General features: G+C 37.1%; 1 protein-coding gene across 1 annotated transcript in view; it reads left to right on the forward strand.

The window, feature by feature from the left end:
• The first annotated feature begins 422 nt into the window (after positions 1–422).
• The window catches only part of LOC111868737 (protein PAT1 homolog 1), a 29694-nt gene continuing 15608 nt past the window's right edge, over positions 423–14508 (forward strand). The window contains exons 1-5 of the mRNA XM_023859673.2: positions 423–671; positions 2546–2718; positions 8262–8579; positions 9513–9698; positions 13802–13933. Of these exons, the coding sequence (XP_023715441.1) occupies positions 431–671; positions 2546–2718; positions 8262–8579; positions 9513–9698; positions 13802–13933 (1050 nt within the window). The 5' untranslated portion in view covers positions 423–430. The remainder of the gene's footprint in view (positions 672–2545; positions 2719–8261; positions 8580–9512; positions 9699–13801; positions 13934–14508) is intronic.

The following is a 14508-nucleotide window of genomic DNA, read 5'->3' on the forward strand; positions in this document are numbered from 1 at the left end:
ACCACTAACCTCCAACTAGTGCTGAGATCAAGAATAGTGGACCTATACCTCCACTCCCTCATATGTCTTCATGGCGTGGATTTTAATTGAGTACAGAGATAACTTTACCCTTACTTTTGACTTAACACTATTAGGGTAGTCATTGTAAGGCTGTTGAAATAAGCTGTTGGAGGGGAGCAACAGGATACACATACAAATTTTGGTGTGAAATGTTTTTGAAAATGACAGTTTACAGCTTTGCTGGAGGTAGGGTGAAGAATCTTAAGGAAATAAGTTTTGCTGTGATTGATTGGATTGAACTGTCTCCAGTTTGGACATCTTTTGTGTTTCCAGTGCTGGTACTTTTGATCCCAATGCAAGGGAATCATATTTGCCTAAAGCATGTTACATAGTAATGTGAATATTTTTTTGTTTATAGGATGCTGTGGTGATGCGGAACACTCAGAACACTACAGCAGTTAATGCAGTAGGGCGTGGTAGTGGCATCACACATTTCCCCTCTCATCTTACGGGCCCAGCTCCGCAGTCAGTTTTGGGCCTTGGTCGTGGTGCAGCTGGAAATCCAGCATTTGGGCAGCTTGTGTTGCCTTCAAGCATCATGGGTCCTCACCCAGCTTCCCTGGGAGTCCCAGACCTTTGTCAACTGCAGCAGCAAAATCATAGACTAATGGGTAAATGAGTTTGTATTAAATAAACAAACAGTGCTAAAATTTTAAATGTAATTATAGACAGGTGCAAGATCACCATGACACACAATATTTTAATGATGTCACCTAGAATTTGCTTCCTGTTATATTACTACAGTAAAATCCTGATTTGAGATTTGTTTGTGGGACAACTTTTTTGTACCTTAAATGGGGGTTTGGGAAAACAGAGCCTAAAATGGCTGATAAACATAGTTAAATCAATAATAAGGTACAGAACCTTGTTCATTTAATAAAATAATAATTTGTTTCTCAGAATGTGGCCCAACTGAAGCTTTCTGGAGAATTGTGTTATGTAATGATAATAGAGGCAGTACAGAACACCTCACAGTTTAATTCTGTGACACAGATGGATAATCATACACCTTCTTAACATTCTCAACTTCCTGATTTATTTTTCATTCTTTTCAAAGCGATGGCTGTTTATTACTTCAAAATCACTTTCAAAAAGAAGCTATGACACTTGAATGCAACACAAACAGAACAAACAGAAATTACGATTACTTCCAACAGACATAAGAGGGGCAGCCATGCTGTCTACCCTACTAATCTGTGTGTGATTTGGAAAATGCAAAAGAATTCCCTTCAGTGCTAAAACAAGATAAAAAAACATGCATAAAGATCAAAGTTTTGCATGTAAAATATGAGTAAACACCTAAATCAAGAAACAGTAAATCAGATGACATAATGCATTAGGCATATGGAGCTAATACTGGGAACACAAAAAAAATGTACCTTAAATGCAGGAAAACAGAATGTGGGTTCCTTAAATTGGGGTGTCCCTATATTAGTGCATGAGCCATCAGAAATGGAGGGAAACCTTTCTACTTTTTCTTAATCCCATTTATATCCTCATCTCCCTTCTTCCTGCTACATTCCTTTTATTTGTCCTGACTTTCATCATTGCTTCCTCCTCCTCCTCCTCCTCCTCCTCCTCCTGCATCACGTCAAAACAGTTTCCTCTGAACCCTTCCTCTTTTTCTTTGTTNGTTGTTCATCCTATTATTCCTGTCCTAGCAATGGAATGTTAGGGTTCTCCTTAGGATGAAAGGAACAGGCTTTTGTTTATATGTAAGGTAAAAGTAAAGGTATCCCTGTAAAAGGCCGTGGAGACCCATAGGATTGTGAGATGTTGAGGTTCCCACATTTTCTAGACAGTTGGCTCATAGATGGCAGCAACGTTGTCAGCCCTACTCGCCGGCCGCCCTTTACTCCCAAGAATATTCCAGGTACTCATTTCTGTTAGAGGATGAGTTGACCCCAGGGCCATAGTGCAGCCGGTAGAATTAAGTCAATTGAAAAAATCCAATAACCTCATCGGGATTTGAACCCATGACCTTCCGGCTTGTAGGATAGTGCCTCAACCAACTATACTACCATGTGCCATGGATATTTTATTTATCCTTTTGTTAATAAAACAGTAAATTCCTCATTCATTGTATTTTGGTTTTCATTCTGGCTCCTAGTTTTTGGAGGTAGGTCATAAATTTATAGGAAATTTGTGCAGACCTGGATTTGGAAAAATAACTAATAGAAACACTGAACAGCACATCCAGGTGATTACCAGTCACTGCTTTTTATTCAGGAGATCTCACATTTAAATCTCAACAAAGAGATCTGCTATTATTACTAAGGTTATTCAATTTTCCTCAGTCCCTCCAAAGAGATAAAAGTGTCATACTTCGTATTAGGCCATGACTACTTCCTTCCATAGCCTTTCCAGTTCATAATTCACTGATCATTCCACCATTTGATGCTGCTATGAGTAACTTGTTAAATAAACCATAAATAACAGTAACTAATATATTTGGTATTACTTTCTTCTTTGATTTTACATGTAGGGTCTGCCCCAAATTTATTACACTTTATGCCTCCACATCTGATGCTGCCATCACAGCAGTCTCTCAGGGACAGCACCAAATCTCTGGGACAACAAGGCTTTGCTACAGAAAATGGTATTTTGCGATCCCTTCACCCACATTGCAACAACTTGGCCTATAGGACGGGTTTTCAGGTCAGTGCAAACAAACAAATACCAGAATCTTAAGTGGAATTATATGGAAGCTGTTCTCCTTCTTTTACTTTAAAGCCTCTCAAGAAGGATGAGGTGGGCAGGGCATGTGGCATGAATATTTGAAAGGAGGAATGCATGTAGGATATTGGTGGGAAAGCCAGAAGGAAGGAGAAGACTGGGAAGACCAAGGCGTAGGTGGGTGGACAATATTAAGATGGATCTCAGAGAGATGAGATGGTATGGTATGGATTGGATTGATCTGGCTCAGGATAGGGGCCAGTGGAGGGCTCTTGTGAATACAGTAATGAACCTTTGAGTTCTGGAGTTTGAGTGCTGGGAAATTCCTGAGTAGCTGGAGAATTGGCATCTCCTCAAGAAGGACGCAGCTCTATGAGTAAGTAAGAGTAAGTAAGTACTTTAAAGCCTCCAACTTTAGTAGGTTGTGTCACATTGAATACGGTAACTGCAGCTGATCAGACTCAAAATATATCTATATGTAAAACATCTTGAGACATGAGGAAACTGAATATTGTTGTCTGTACAGTGGCAGTGATCTCATGAATCTACAGTGGTTGGATTTATCCACCTACATTTTAAGAGAAATACAGAACCAGTTGAATATCTGTTGTATAATATGAGAAAGGAAATAATCTGAAGAATTGGTGTGATTGTCATTGTCATTGTCATTGTCCATTTATTTTCCATATATATCCCTACAAGTTAAAAAACCAGGATGTGGAAATTGTCCTTTGAATACAGATATCAATATGCATATACAAGATCAAAATCATATACATCAATCAGTAAACATAAATAATAATGTAAGGTAAAAGAATCTAATAAAAATAAACATACATTAAGAATAACTTACTCACGTTATTAATCCCACTTGGCTTTAACAAGCCAAGGGATAATAAAACAAGTGTGTTACAAGATACAAAACAAAACAAGCAAGACAGGATTATGCCACATGCAATAATACCATAATTAAAATACAAAATTTATAATAGACTGACATAATATCAATCATAACTTTTAAAATACCACAAATTTAGGTAACAATCAACAAACCACAGACATATATGTACTCATCCACATAAATTACTACAAGGAAATGCTATCCTTCGATCTGCAACATTCAAAATATTCATCCAAAGTATAAAATGAATGAGAAATCAAGAAATCCTTCAAAGCAATTTTAAAATCTTTACAATTAGTGAACAACTGCTTTAGATATAAGGGTAAGCTATTAAACAATCTGATACCCATACAGTATGATCCCTTCAGGTATAGTGATAGATGAACTATAGGTTGATAAAAATTAAGATTAAAACAATGTCTTGTATTTCTACTATGTATATCAGTTGTAAACTGATATTTTAAGAGTGGATGAAAATAAGCTTTGGAAATGCTCTCAAGTTACGAAGGTACAGGGGTATGTGATAACCCAAGAGAAGGTAAAAGATATACACAAAACAGAAATATTTTAATAATAATAAAATAAAACTCAATGTCATTAAGTTGCAGTGTTTGTATTCAGGTTCACATTTGAGCCAGGTACTAGCTATGATGACTAAGATTTTTCATGCCTTTGCTACGTTTCCAGATACTCTGTTTTGAAATGGATCATTTCTGCTTCGTACCCCATCCTGTCCAGTCAACATGCCTAGTAATCCTTGCATTCCTTTCACTTCAAACATAATGTGACGTGGATGGCCAGTACATTGCTAATTAATGGCTCGGTAAGCAAACCTCACAGTAGAGAGACTTTTCTATACTGTCTGCACCGAGCAGAAGCGCAGATATATAGGAAGTCTGTTGCCAGGCAATGCAGTAGTAAACATGCATCCACAACAGTGGGAGATGGTTTTTCCATTGAGACCGTGCAAAGGAGTTATCTAAAAAACAAACTGCACTACAGTTCAGTTCAGTTCTGAGTTCTCGGCAGAGGAGAGCCACGGAAAGTTCGTCGACCTGTGAAGACTTAAAGTGTGATTAGAAGGCTTCATTCATATGTAACACTTGGGGCATGTGATTCAGTGACTGTTGCAATTCCTGTGTTTTAGTTATGGTACTAGGAGAGGACCAGTATGTGTGTGTAAATCAGCAGTAGTGCTGTATTTGAATGTGATTAAGAGAAAGTGTAACCAAGGTGCTAATAAATCGAATCATCTGAACTAGAATCCATCATTTTCTTCGCATGTATCACCCTGCACGTGACATTTTGGTGTCAAAAGTTGGTGGTTCAGATTGTATTGGATTCACCAACAGTGGTTATGACCATAAATATATGACAGCTGGTGTTAGAAGTGGTCGGATTTCATCAGTTGACATGATTATTGAATTGCATATTTGCAGCACTGTTATATGAAAATGGAGATGCAACACATGATAGAAATTCTGCTGGCCAGACTGGATTTCAACCACAAGATGATTGCCAAGATAGAGGCAGAAATGGAAGCCATGCAAGATAAGAGGACAGAAGCCAATAGGAATGCCCAGTGGAAAGAGAGGACGGCTTGCCAAGAAATGACAGAGGCATGTCTGGAATGTGAGGAGCCAACCTCAGTGGATACAAAGGCCTGCCATGAAGCAATGGAGGCAGATACAGAGACGTTTGAGCCTGATCCTGAATGACGCAGTCCGTAGGGAAGCATTGAGAGGTCCCCAAGGGAGAAGCTGCAATGATTCCAGTCGGACAAATGAGGAAGTGGTGTAGGGACCAGAATCTGGCTGTGGAGTGCCACCAGAAGCTTAAGGAAAGGACTTGGGGATATTGTGGATCCTGGAAGAGAGTGACCATTTGCAGCAGGAGGATGACCCTCTGTACAGGAGTGGCATGGCTCAGGAGAGGTGTCATGGGAAAGGGCTGCAACCAGGGCCAAGGGTGAGCGAGCAACCCAGAGAGCAGGGCTGCTCAAGAAGAATTTACGGACACACTGTGAAGGAAAAAAGGGAACAAAGGACCGAGGCGGAAAACAGCCGCTGTACGTGACAAAGAAGAGGGCAACCGCGAGGAGAGGAGAGCATGCATACGTACATGCAAATCAGTGATAGTGCTGTATTTGAATGTGATTAAGAGAACTTGTCACCAAGCGGCTAATAAATCCAATCATCCGAACTAGAACCCGTTATTTTCATTGCGCGTACCACCCTACACATGACAGTATGCAGTTGATACAGTATTATTGAACATGCTATGTGGTATGCAACAGCTTGTCTTCATTGACACATCTGCAATGCCCAGCCATAAATAATAAAAAAGTTTTGGGGAGGGAACATTGTTCTGTGAAGTGTGGTAAAATAATATGACATGACACCTGAGGGCGAGAAGAAACTGCCCATTGTGTGCTAACAGCTGGCTTCTGTGATAACAGATGTAAAGACAACAATAGAGGAACTGTTGGAAATGGTGTTTTCTATTGGATCTTACCTGAGGCTGTATAGTGAGGACTAGTAAAAGTTGAGAGTCATCACCATCATGAATCACTTTGTTGTGAGGTGGTGGCCAGCCGGCAATGATATAAGTGGAGGAAACTATTGGGATCCATTTCCAGGCAACAGCTAATAAAGACCTGGAAGACTTAGCATATGCTGTAATGAAGAATCAAGTGCGTGAATTAGTGAGAGCGCTATAATTACACGGAGTTACAATTTGTAAGAGTTAAATAACTTTAATTACTGACCCAAACCCTGTGTCTGGTCACAATATGTGACAGTATTTTCCAGAATGAACTTATTTCCTTGTACTTATTGTATTTAATTACTACTCCATACTGTTTCCTTCAGAATGGATCCAGGTTAGTTCATTTGATGTATGAGTAGTAACGAGGCTACTGGCTGGACAATTATGAAATCAGGGTTAGATTCCCAGCAGGGGTAAGAGATTTTTCTCTTCTCCACAGCATCCTGACTGGCTCTGGGGCCCACCCAGCCTTTGATCCAGTGGGTACCATGGGCTCTTTCCCTGGGGTAAAGCAACCAGGGCATGAAGCTGACCACTCACCTCCATCTAGTGCTGAGGTTAAGTATGTCTGGACCTGTGCCTCCACTCCGCAATATGTCTTCACAATAAGCTACTTAATTAGGCATTTAGCACAGCTTCCACTCCACCTAAAATAGATCACCTGTGTTGTGATACAGCCGATCACAGTGGCCGCACAGTCCAAAGCATGAACTGTCTTTGCTCGCTTGAGCACTGGAATCATGAGTTTGAATCCCACTCAAGGCATGGATGTTTGTCTGCATTAAGCCTGTGTTTGTGTTGTCGTATTGTCCTGTGTAAGTAGTGGCCTTGCAGCGGGCTGATCCCCCATCCAAGGAGTCCTACCAACTGTCATACGATTAAGAAACTGAAGTGAAACAACGGGATTCACGGATGCCCTATGCTCCAAAGTGGAAGCAACAGGAGAAAAAGAGAGAAGGATATGATACAAGTCCAGAAATTCTCCCATTTTTTTAAGTATCTATGGAACTCTGTGTTTTGAATACTGTGATTTTTCGACGATCACAAAGAAATCATCAAGTCTCTTCCTGTGAGAGAAGAGATTTATGTTTGGGAAGAGAAGTCACAGGGCTGAACTAGGGAACATGGAGGGTGAAGAACAGCATTCTTCCTGAATCTCTGTTTATTCCTGTTCTATAATTTAGAACAATCACAGGATCTTTTGAGTCTGTTTTTATTCCAGTCTTGAATGTGTTCATACCTGTTCTTTTTGTTTTCCTGCTTCCTTGCTCATGTTATAAATATTTTATTTTCTCCATATTTATGTATTCCTCTTAAAATCTAGGGAATAAATCCAGAAACTATGGGCTGATAGGCTCATTATCATTGTGCAGACACTGACATTGATCTATAGTTTCCTCATTTCGCAGAATGTTTTCCGTATACATTTTCATATAGATGCCATGTACAGTAACGTCTTAATTATATATGTTTATTCAGAATTTCTTCCTGTGGGATGATTTCTGGACACAGTTCTGACAGGCAGCCTAAATTTGAACTTTGAAAATTATTCATATAGTTGAGTTCTGCCCATTGTTTTTTCTTCACGGTAGCAAGTCTTAAAATGTCATAACTGAATATGTTGGCTCGTGTGGTAATGCTTGTGACTTCTCTTTAGGAGGTGAGTGATCTGAGTCTTGCCAGAACAGTGGTTATGGTTTCCTTCAGTCCCGCAAGGCAGATGCTAGGATAGTACCTTGTATTAGACCATGGCTGCCCCCCCCCCAATAATAGCTTCATGCCTCAGTCTCTTGCTTTAAAATACCTTTTGTTTCACATTGTCATTGGTAATTTTAGAGAAGTTTATGTCTGTTGGAAAGGGGACACAGTTTAAATGAAATTCCTTCATTTAATTTAGGCCATGGGTGCCTACAGGAAGGATTTAAATCCAATTTGTTAAAAGTTGACTTTCATGGAAAAGAAGTTGGTAGCAGCCATGGATGAAGGAATGTGGTGGTGATCCAAGTCTTTTCTTGGAAATGTAATTGTCGTTACAAATTAGGTATATCTCTAATATTCAAACATTTATATGTTACAGGGAAGATTGGTTGATCACCGAATGCCAATTCCAGGGCAGTTCACACTACGACCTGACAATGTGATGGGTTCTCATTATATCAATAATCGCTCTACAAATGGCAGCTTCAATCAACACCATGGTCATCGAGGCAATTATAACTGTCACTATAACAACTACAACAGCCACAGACAGCATCAGCATCACACAGAGAATGGATCAGGAGACTATGATGAATATGCCGGCCTCATGACAACCAGAGAGAAACAGTGGCTGCTGAATATCCAGTTGTTGCAACTCAATACCAGCCAGCCTTACATTGATGACTACTACTACATGGTATGACAGTGTTGTGCATGGGTTACTAGGCCCATAAACAACATATGCACATACCACAATACTATGTAATGTTTTCTCTGTCCTTAGTTGATCAGTGGTGGTTTGAAATCAGACTTTTTGAAGACCCATGGAAATCTAATTATTGTGAACATTTTAGTTGTACTTACAGAGACATGGTAATAATAACATATCTGTATGGTTTTATTTTTCTCTGTCATAGTGGAAGCCTGCAAACAGATTCATAATGCAGTTCTATGTCTTCTCCCACCACCTGTTTTTAGTGTACATTAATATCAGCTGCTAAAAAGAGACTTATGTAAACACTTTACTCATATTCATATATGGCTTTTGTCATTTACAAAATGCATACTTAAATCATTTACATTATTTTGAAATAAATAACTGCAAAATAATTTAAAGATTTCTTGACAAATGTACTGTATCTGTTGTTGGGCTTTAATCCAGTAATGTTTCATAGTGACCAGTTTGCATCCTCAGGGGATGGAATGGGAGACACCTACTCTGTTGGGCCCGTATGTATCTCCCAACCCATCACTTGAGGATGGAAACAGATCCACTTTCAGAAATACTGGACAGTGGATAAAATCCAAAAATTCAGCAACCCCAAGTGCTATACTTCATTTTCAGAACCCTTTAGAATCTACATGATATCAAAATTTTGTCTCCTTCCTGCCTTGTGTGTTTCATCTTCCTTGTTTTAATGGCAGAAAGCTAAGATACACACATGTATCTGTACAGTGTGTGCATATTAATACATGATGAATGCATATTGGTTTATAGTGTAATGTTGGTGATATTGAATGTTGGTCTGCCTTTCTAACAGATAATACATGATGAATGCATATTGGTTTATAGTGTAATGTTGGTGATATTGAATGTTGGTCTGCCTTTCTAACAGATAATGATTTGCAGGTATTTTCCTCAAGACAGCCAAGGAAGAATAACAATAACAAAAAAAGTGGAGAAATTTATGATTCCTTTGGTCATAGAGAGCGGAGAGACAGCCACAGAGATAGAGATCAGAGATCTGATCAGCAGCAAGGGGTGTCACGAGTGTACACTCCAGCACAGTTTGAAAATTCTCTGGGAAAACTTCAGGTATAGTACATGTACAGATTGTGTTTTGAATTTGATGTCCTGTATGGGGAGAATGTCAGAAATGACACTGGTGGTTTTATTGAGTGAGCAGATGGTTGTTTGGGTTGTTAATCAATTTGTAGCAATTTTTAATTGCAAGGATTCTGTATTTTTTAAATAATAGGTTGATAATGATGGTGGACACCAAAGAAAATCTTTGGTATGGATACCCAGGGCATTTAAAGGTTTTAGTAAGGAAGATCAGGTAGTTATAGTTGGGGGGCCAGGTAACAGTTTGGAGAGAAACCTCAATTATCAAACAGAAAGATTTAAGTGACATTGCCCAGAAAACTAGTCACACCAATGTGAGGTTTGTTGGTCTTTTCTGGCGACATGACAAGCCATGGATTAACAGGTGTGTAAGGGAGATTAATCTTCGGCTTGAGCGTTCGCTTGTGGAGGTCGGCGCGGCCCACATTGATGCGATTGATGTCTCTTCAATATTGAGGAGCGAACATACTGTCCATGGTTTGCATCTTAATCCTCGAGGCAAGGACAAGCTGACGCGACTCATTGCAGAGAGCATTAAGGGCAGACACATTCCAGTTGTCATGGGTGTTCAGAATCATTTTTTAGGATAAAGAGTGCAAGTAAAGTTTATCAGGTAAAAGAAATTGCAAAAGAAACTAATCTTTCAGGCAATAATGTTAGTGAACCAATAGAAATCGGAAAAGGTAATTGCAGTCTACTAAATTCACTGAATAATAAAGTACTAAGAATATTCCATCAGAATATAAGAGGATTGAGAAACAAAACAAATGAACTAATAAGCTCCATGAATTCAAATCTTCCACACATACTGTGCCTTACTGAACATCACATGAAACAGCTGGAATTAGAACATCTTCACTTAGAAAATTATAATTTAGGTGCTAGATACTGTAGGAAAACACTGGAGAAAGGAGGAGTGAGTATTTTTGTACATGAAAACCTAAAATTTACTAAAATAAATTTAGAAGATTATTGCAAAGACCAGGATCTGGAAGCATGTGCTCTAAAGTTAGACTCTCCTTTTTCTAATATTTGTATACTGACTTTATATAGAGCCCCATCTGGAAACTTCGATCACTTTATAAATAGATTAGAAACCATCCTAAATGTACTGCATAGTTCAAAAGTTGAATTTATAATTTGTGGTGATATAAATATAAACTATCTCATCGACAGTAATAGGAAACTAAATTTAGACTCTTTGTTATCATCTTACAATCTCTCCAGTACTGTTAACTTTCCCACAAGAGTTCAAAATAATTCTAGTTCAGCGATAGATAATATATTCATTGATAACTCAAAATTAAGAGACTATACTGTAGGACCCTTTATAAATGGCTTATCCGATCATGATGCTCAACTCATAGAAATAAATAATATTGACCTTCAGCCCAGTAATCAACAATATCAAACAGTAAGGAAAATCAACAAGCATACGATGGCAGATTTTGTCACAAAATTAAGTAATGAATCATGGGACAATGTATTTGACAGCAATAATATTGATTCTAAATTTAATTGCTTTCTGAACACATACTTGAGGATCTTTTATTCAAGCTTTCCCTTAAAAATAGTCAAAAATGAAAATAAAAACAAATCCACCTGGATAACAATTGGAATAAAAACTTCATGTAAACACAAAAGACAACTATATTTGGCCAGTAGGGACAGTAATGATCCAAGACTAAAAAGTCACTACAAAATGTACTGTAAAATTTTGTCAAAAGTCATTAAAGAAGCCAAACAGAATAACTATAACAGCCAAATTCTAAAATCAAACAATAAAATTAAAACCACCTGGGATATTGTGAAAGTTGAATCAGGAAAGAAATCTGTTAATGAAGACGTACAAAGTTTGAATATTGAAGGGAAGTCCACTAACAATCCACAAGCTATCGCAAGTGCATTTAATGAATATTTCCTTTCATTAGCTGAGAAAACATATTCCAATAACAACAATACTAATAATAATAATAATAATAATAATAATAATAATAATAATAATAATAATCCAATATACTATCTGTCTCGTGCCTTTAACAATTCATTTCCAAATATCAATCTCAAATTCTCAACAAGGAAGGAAATTGAAAACATTATTAAATCCCTTAAGCCCAAAAATTCACATGGATATGATGAAATCTCTACCAAATTACTTAAAGCAAGCTCTGTTTACATCAGTTCACCCTTGAATCATCTATGTAATAAATCTTTATCATCAGGTACTTTTCCTCAACGCTTAAAATACGCTGTAATGAAACCACTTTTTAAAAAAGGAGAGAGAAAATGCATCTCTAATTACAGACCAATATCCATATTGACTTCATTCTCAAAAGTCTTTGAAAAAGTTATGTATAATAGACTACTTGAACACTTAAATTCTAACAACATATTAGTCAAAGAGCAATTTGGATTTAGGAAAGACCTAACAACAGAAAAAGCAACCTATGAACTAACTAACGATATTTTAAGTGCTCTCAATGACAGATTAATTGTGGGAGGGATTTTCTGTGATCTAGCAAAAGCTTTCGATTGTGTTAATCATGATATCTTACTATCGAAATTAAATTTCTATGGAATAACTGGCAAAGCTAATGAATGGATCAAATCATACCTCAAAAACAGGTATCAAAGAGTTGAAATAAATAATAAAAACTCCAGTCATAATGCATTTTCAAACTGGGGAATTATAAAGCACGGTGTTCCACAAGGATCAATTTTAGGTCCCTTACTTTTTCTTCTCTACATAAATGATCTATCTAAAACCATCAACAATAAATCTAAACCAATTCTATATGCAGATGACACTAGTATAATATTTAAGAACTCTAAATTTGAAAACTTTAAAAATGACATAAATATTGTATTTGAAGCCTTAAACAGATGGTTCGAAGCCAATTTACTCTCATTAAATTTTGATAAAACCCATTACATATCATTCACAACTAAAAACAACCACCAAATTGATCTGGACATCAGTTATGCCAACAAATTAATCTGTAAAGTACTTGATACAAAATTCCTTGGAATACATGTAGACAGTACACTGTCTTGGAAAATACATATTGAACAAATTATACCTAAATTAAATGCAGCTTGCTATGCGATGAGATCAATTAAGCCTTTTATGTCACAGGAAACATTGAAGATGGTTTACCATGCCTACTTTCATTCTATTATGAACTATGGATTAATATTTTGGGGGAACTCTTCACATAGTGTAATAATTTTTAAAATACAAAAGAATATAATAAGAATCATTACAGGATGTAGAAGTAGAGATTCATGTAGAGAATTATTTAAGAAATTAAAAATTCTACCGCTTCAATCGCAATACATATTATCGCTTCTCCTATTTGTTGTTTACAACAAAGATAAATTCAAATTAAATTCTGATGTCTATAACATGAATACTAGACAAAAATATAACTTCCACCTACCCTCATCAACTTTATCAGTATATCAAAAAGGAGTCTACTTTACTGGCATAAAAGTGTTCAACAATCTGCCACAAAGTATTAAAAACTTGGGCAATGATACTAAAAAGTTTAAATCAGAGTTAAAGAATTATCTACATGCTCATTCCTTCTACTCTTTAGATGAATACTTCAATGTAAATAGAGAATGATGTAAAATTAAGTTATATTAATTTTTAAGCTAAAATTGCCTGTACTTATGTATGTAACCTTTTGACTTGTTCTGTATCCAAAGGTACTAACCTGCTTAGGATTTATAGAATGTAAATAAATTCAATTCAGTTCAGTTATCCAAAGTTAAATAGTTTTCTTAAATTTGCCACTAATAGTCAGAGCTAATGGGAAAATAATATTCACATATATCTTAGAGAAACAGGTTATGAAGAAGTGAGCTAGTCTCATCTGGCTTGGGTTAGGGCTCATTGGCATAGGGTGTTGTGGACACACCTTTGGGTTGCATGAAAAGCTGAATATTTAGTGACTGGCTGAGTGATGTATCTTCTAAAGACAGACTTTAGACTGTGGAATTAATTAGATATTCAACACTGACAAAAATAACGCACTGCTAGTTTCGGATGTATTCTTGTTCTTCTGTAGGTTGGAAATGTTACAACACCAAGACAAATAATAGACACTGATGTTGTCTCTCATGAAGGTCTTGACTCCACATTGCAGTCACTTCAGAGGGACTCCCGCAAAGCCAAACAACTTCTGCTGGAAATAGAGAGGGTATGTTCTCTACAGTACTGAACTGCAAGTTAAACAGTATTATTTGTATTATTACATGTGCAATTGTAGTTCTATAAAAATCGTGTTTGTAGTATTAACTTCATTACACATACATACTAAAGGTGTTTTTTTTTTTTGTATCAGGTACTGAAATTGTAGTGAAAGGAAAGTAGGTGATTAGTTCTTTTCAGAATTTCTTGGTATTTTTATAATTTTAGAATACAACCTACAGTATCTGCTGTGAAATCTTGAGGTGTGAAGTATTTACTTTTCTTGCTGCAGACTAGTGTTTGTGCCCCCCCCCCCATTTGCATGAAAGGGGCAATTGTATGTCGCAATCCAAAATGGTAGGTATGTTGAATGTGTAAAATTAAAGTGACAGTTCTACTGTTTCCTAGCTATTAGAATCAGTGATTAGAATCCTTTGAGAACTAGAAATCATATACTACTCTGTCCAAAAAGTATCCGACCTTGGGCTGGGAAAAAAAGTTCTGTATCTGGGTGGTTACAATACCTAATCGCCTTCAAAGTAGGCCCCTTGTGACTCCACACACTTAGCCCAGCGGTCCTTCCAT

The sequence above is a fragment of the Cryptotermes secundus genome, unplaced genomic scaffold, assembly GCF_002891405.2.
Source record: "Cryptotermes secundus unplaced genomic scaffold, Csec_1.0 scaffold280, whole genome shotgun sequence".
Lineage (NCBI taxonomy): Eukaryota > Metazoa > Arthropoda > Insecta > Blattodea > Kalotermitidae > Cryptotermes > Cryptotermes secundus.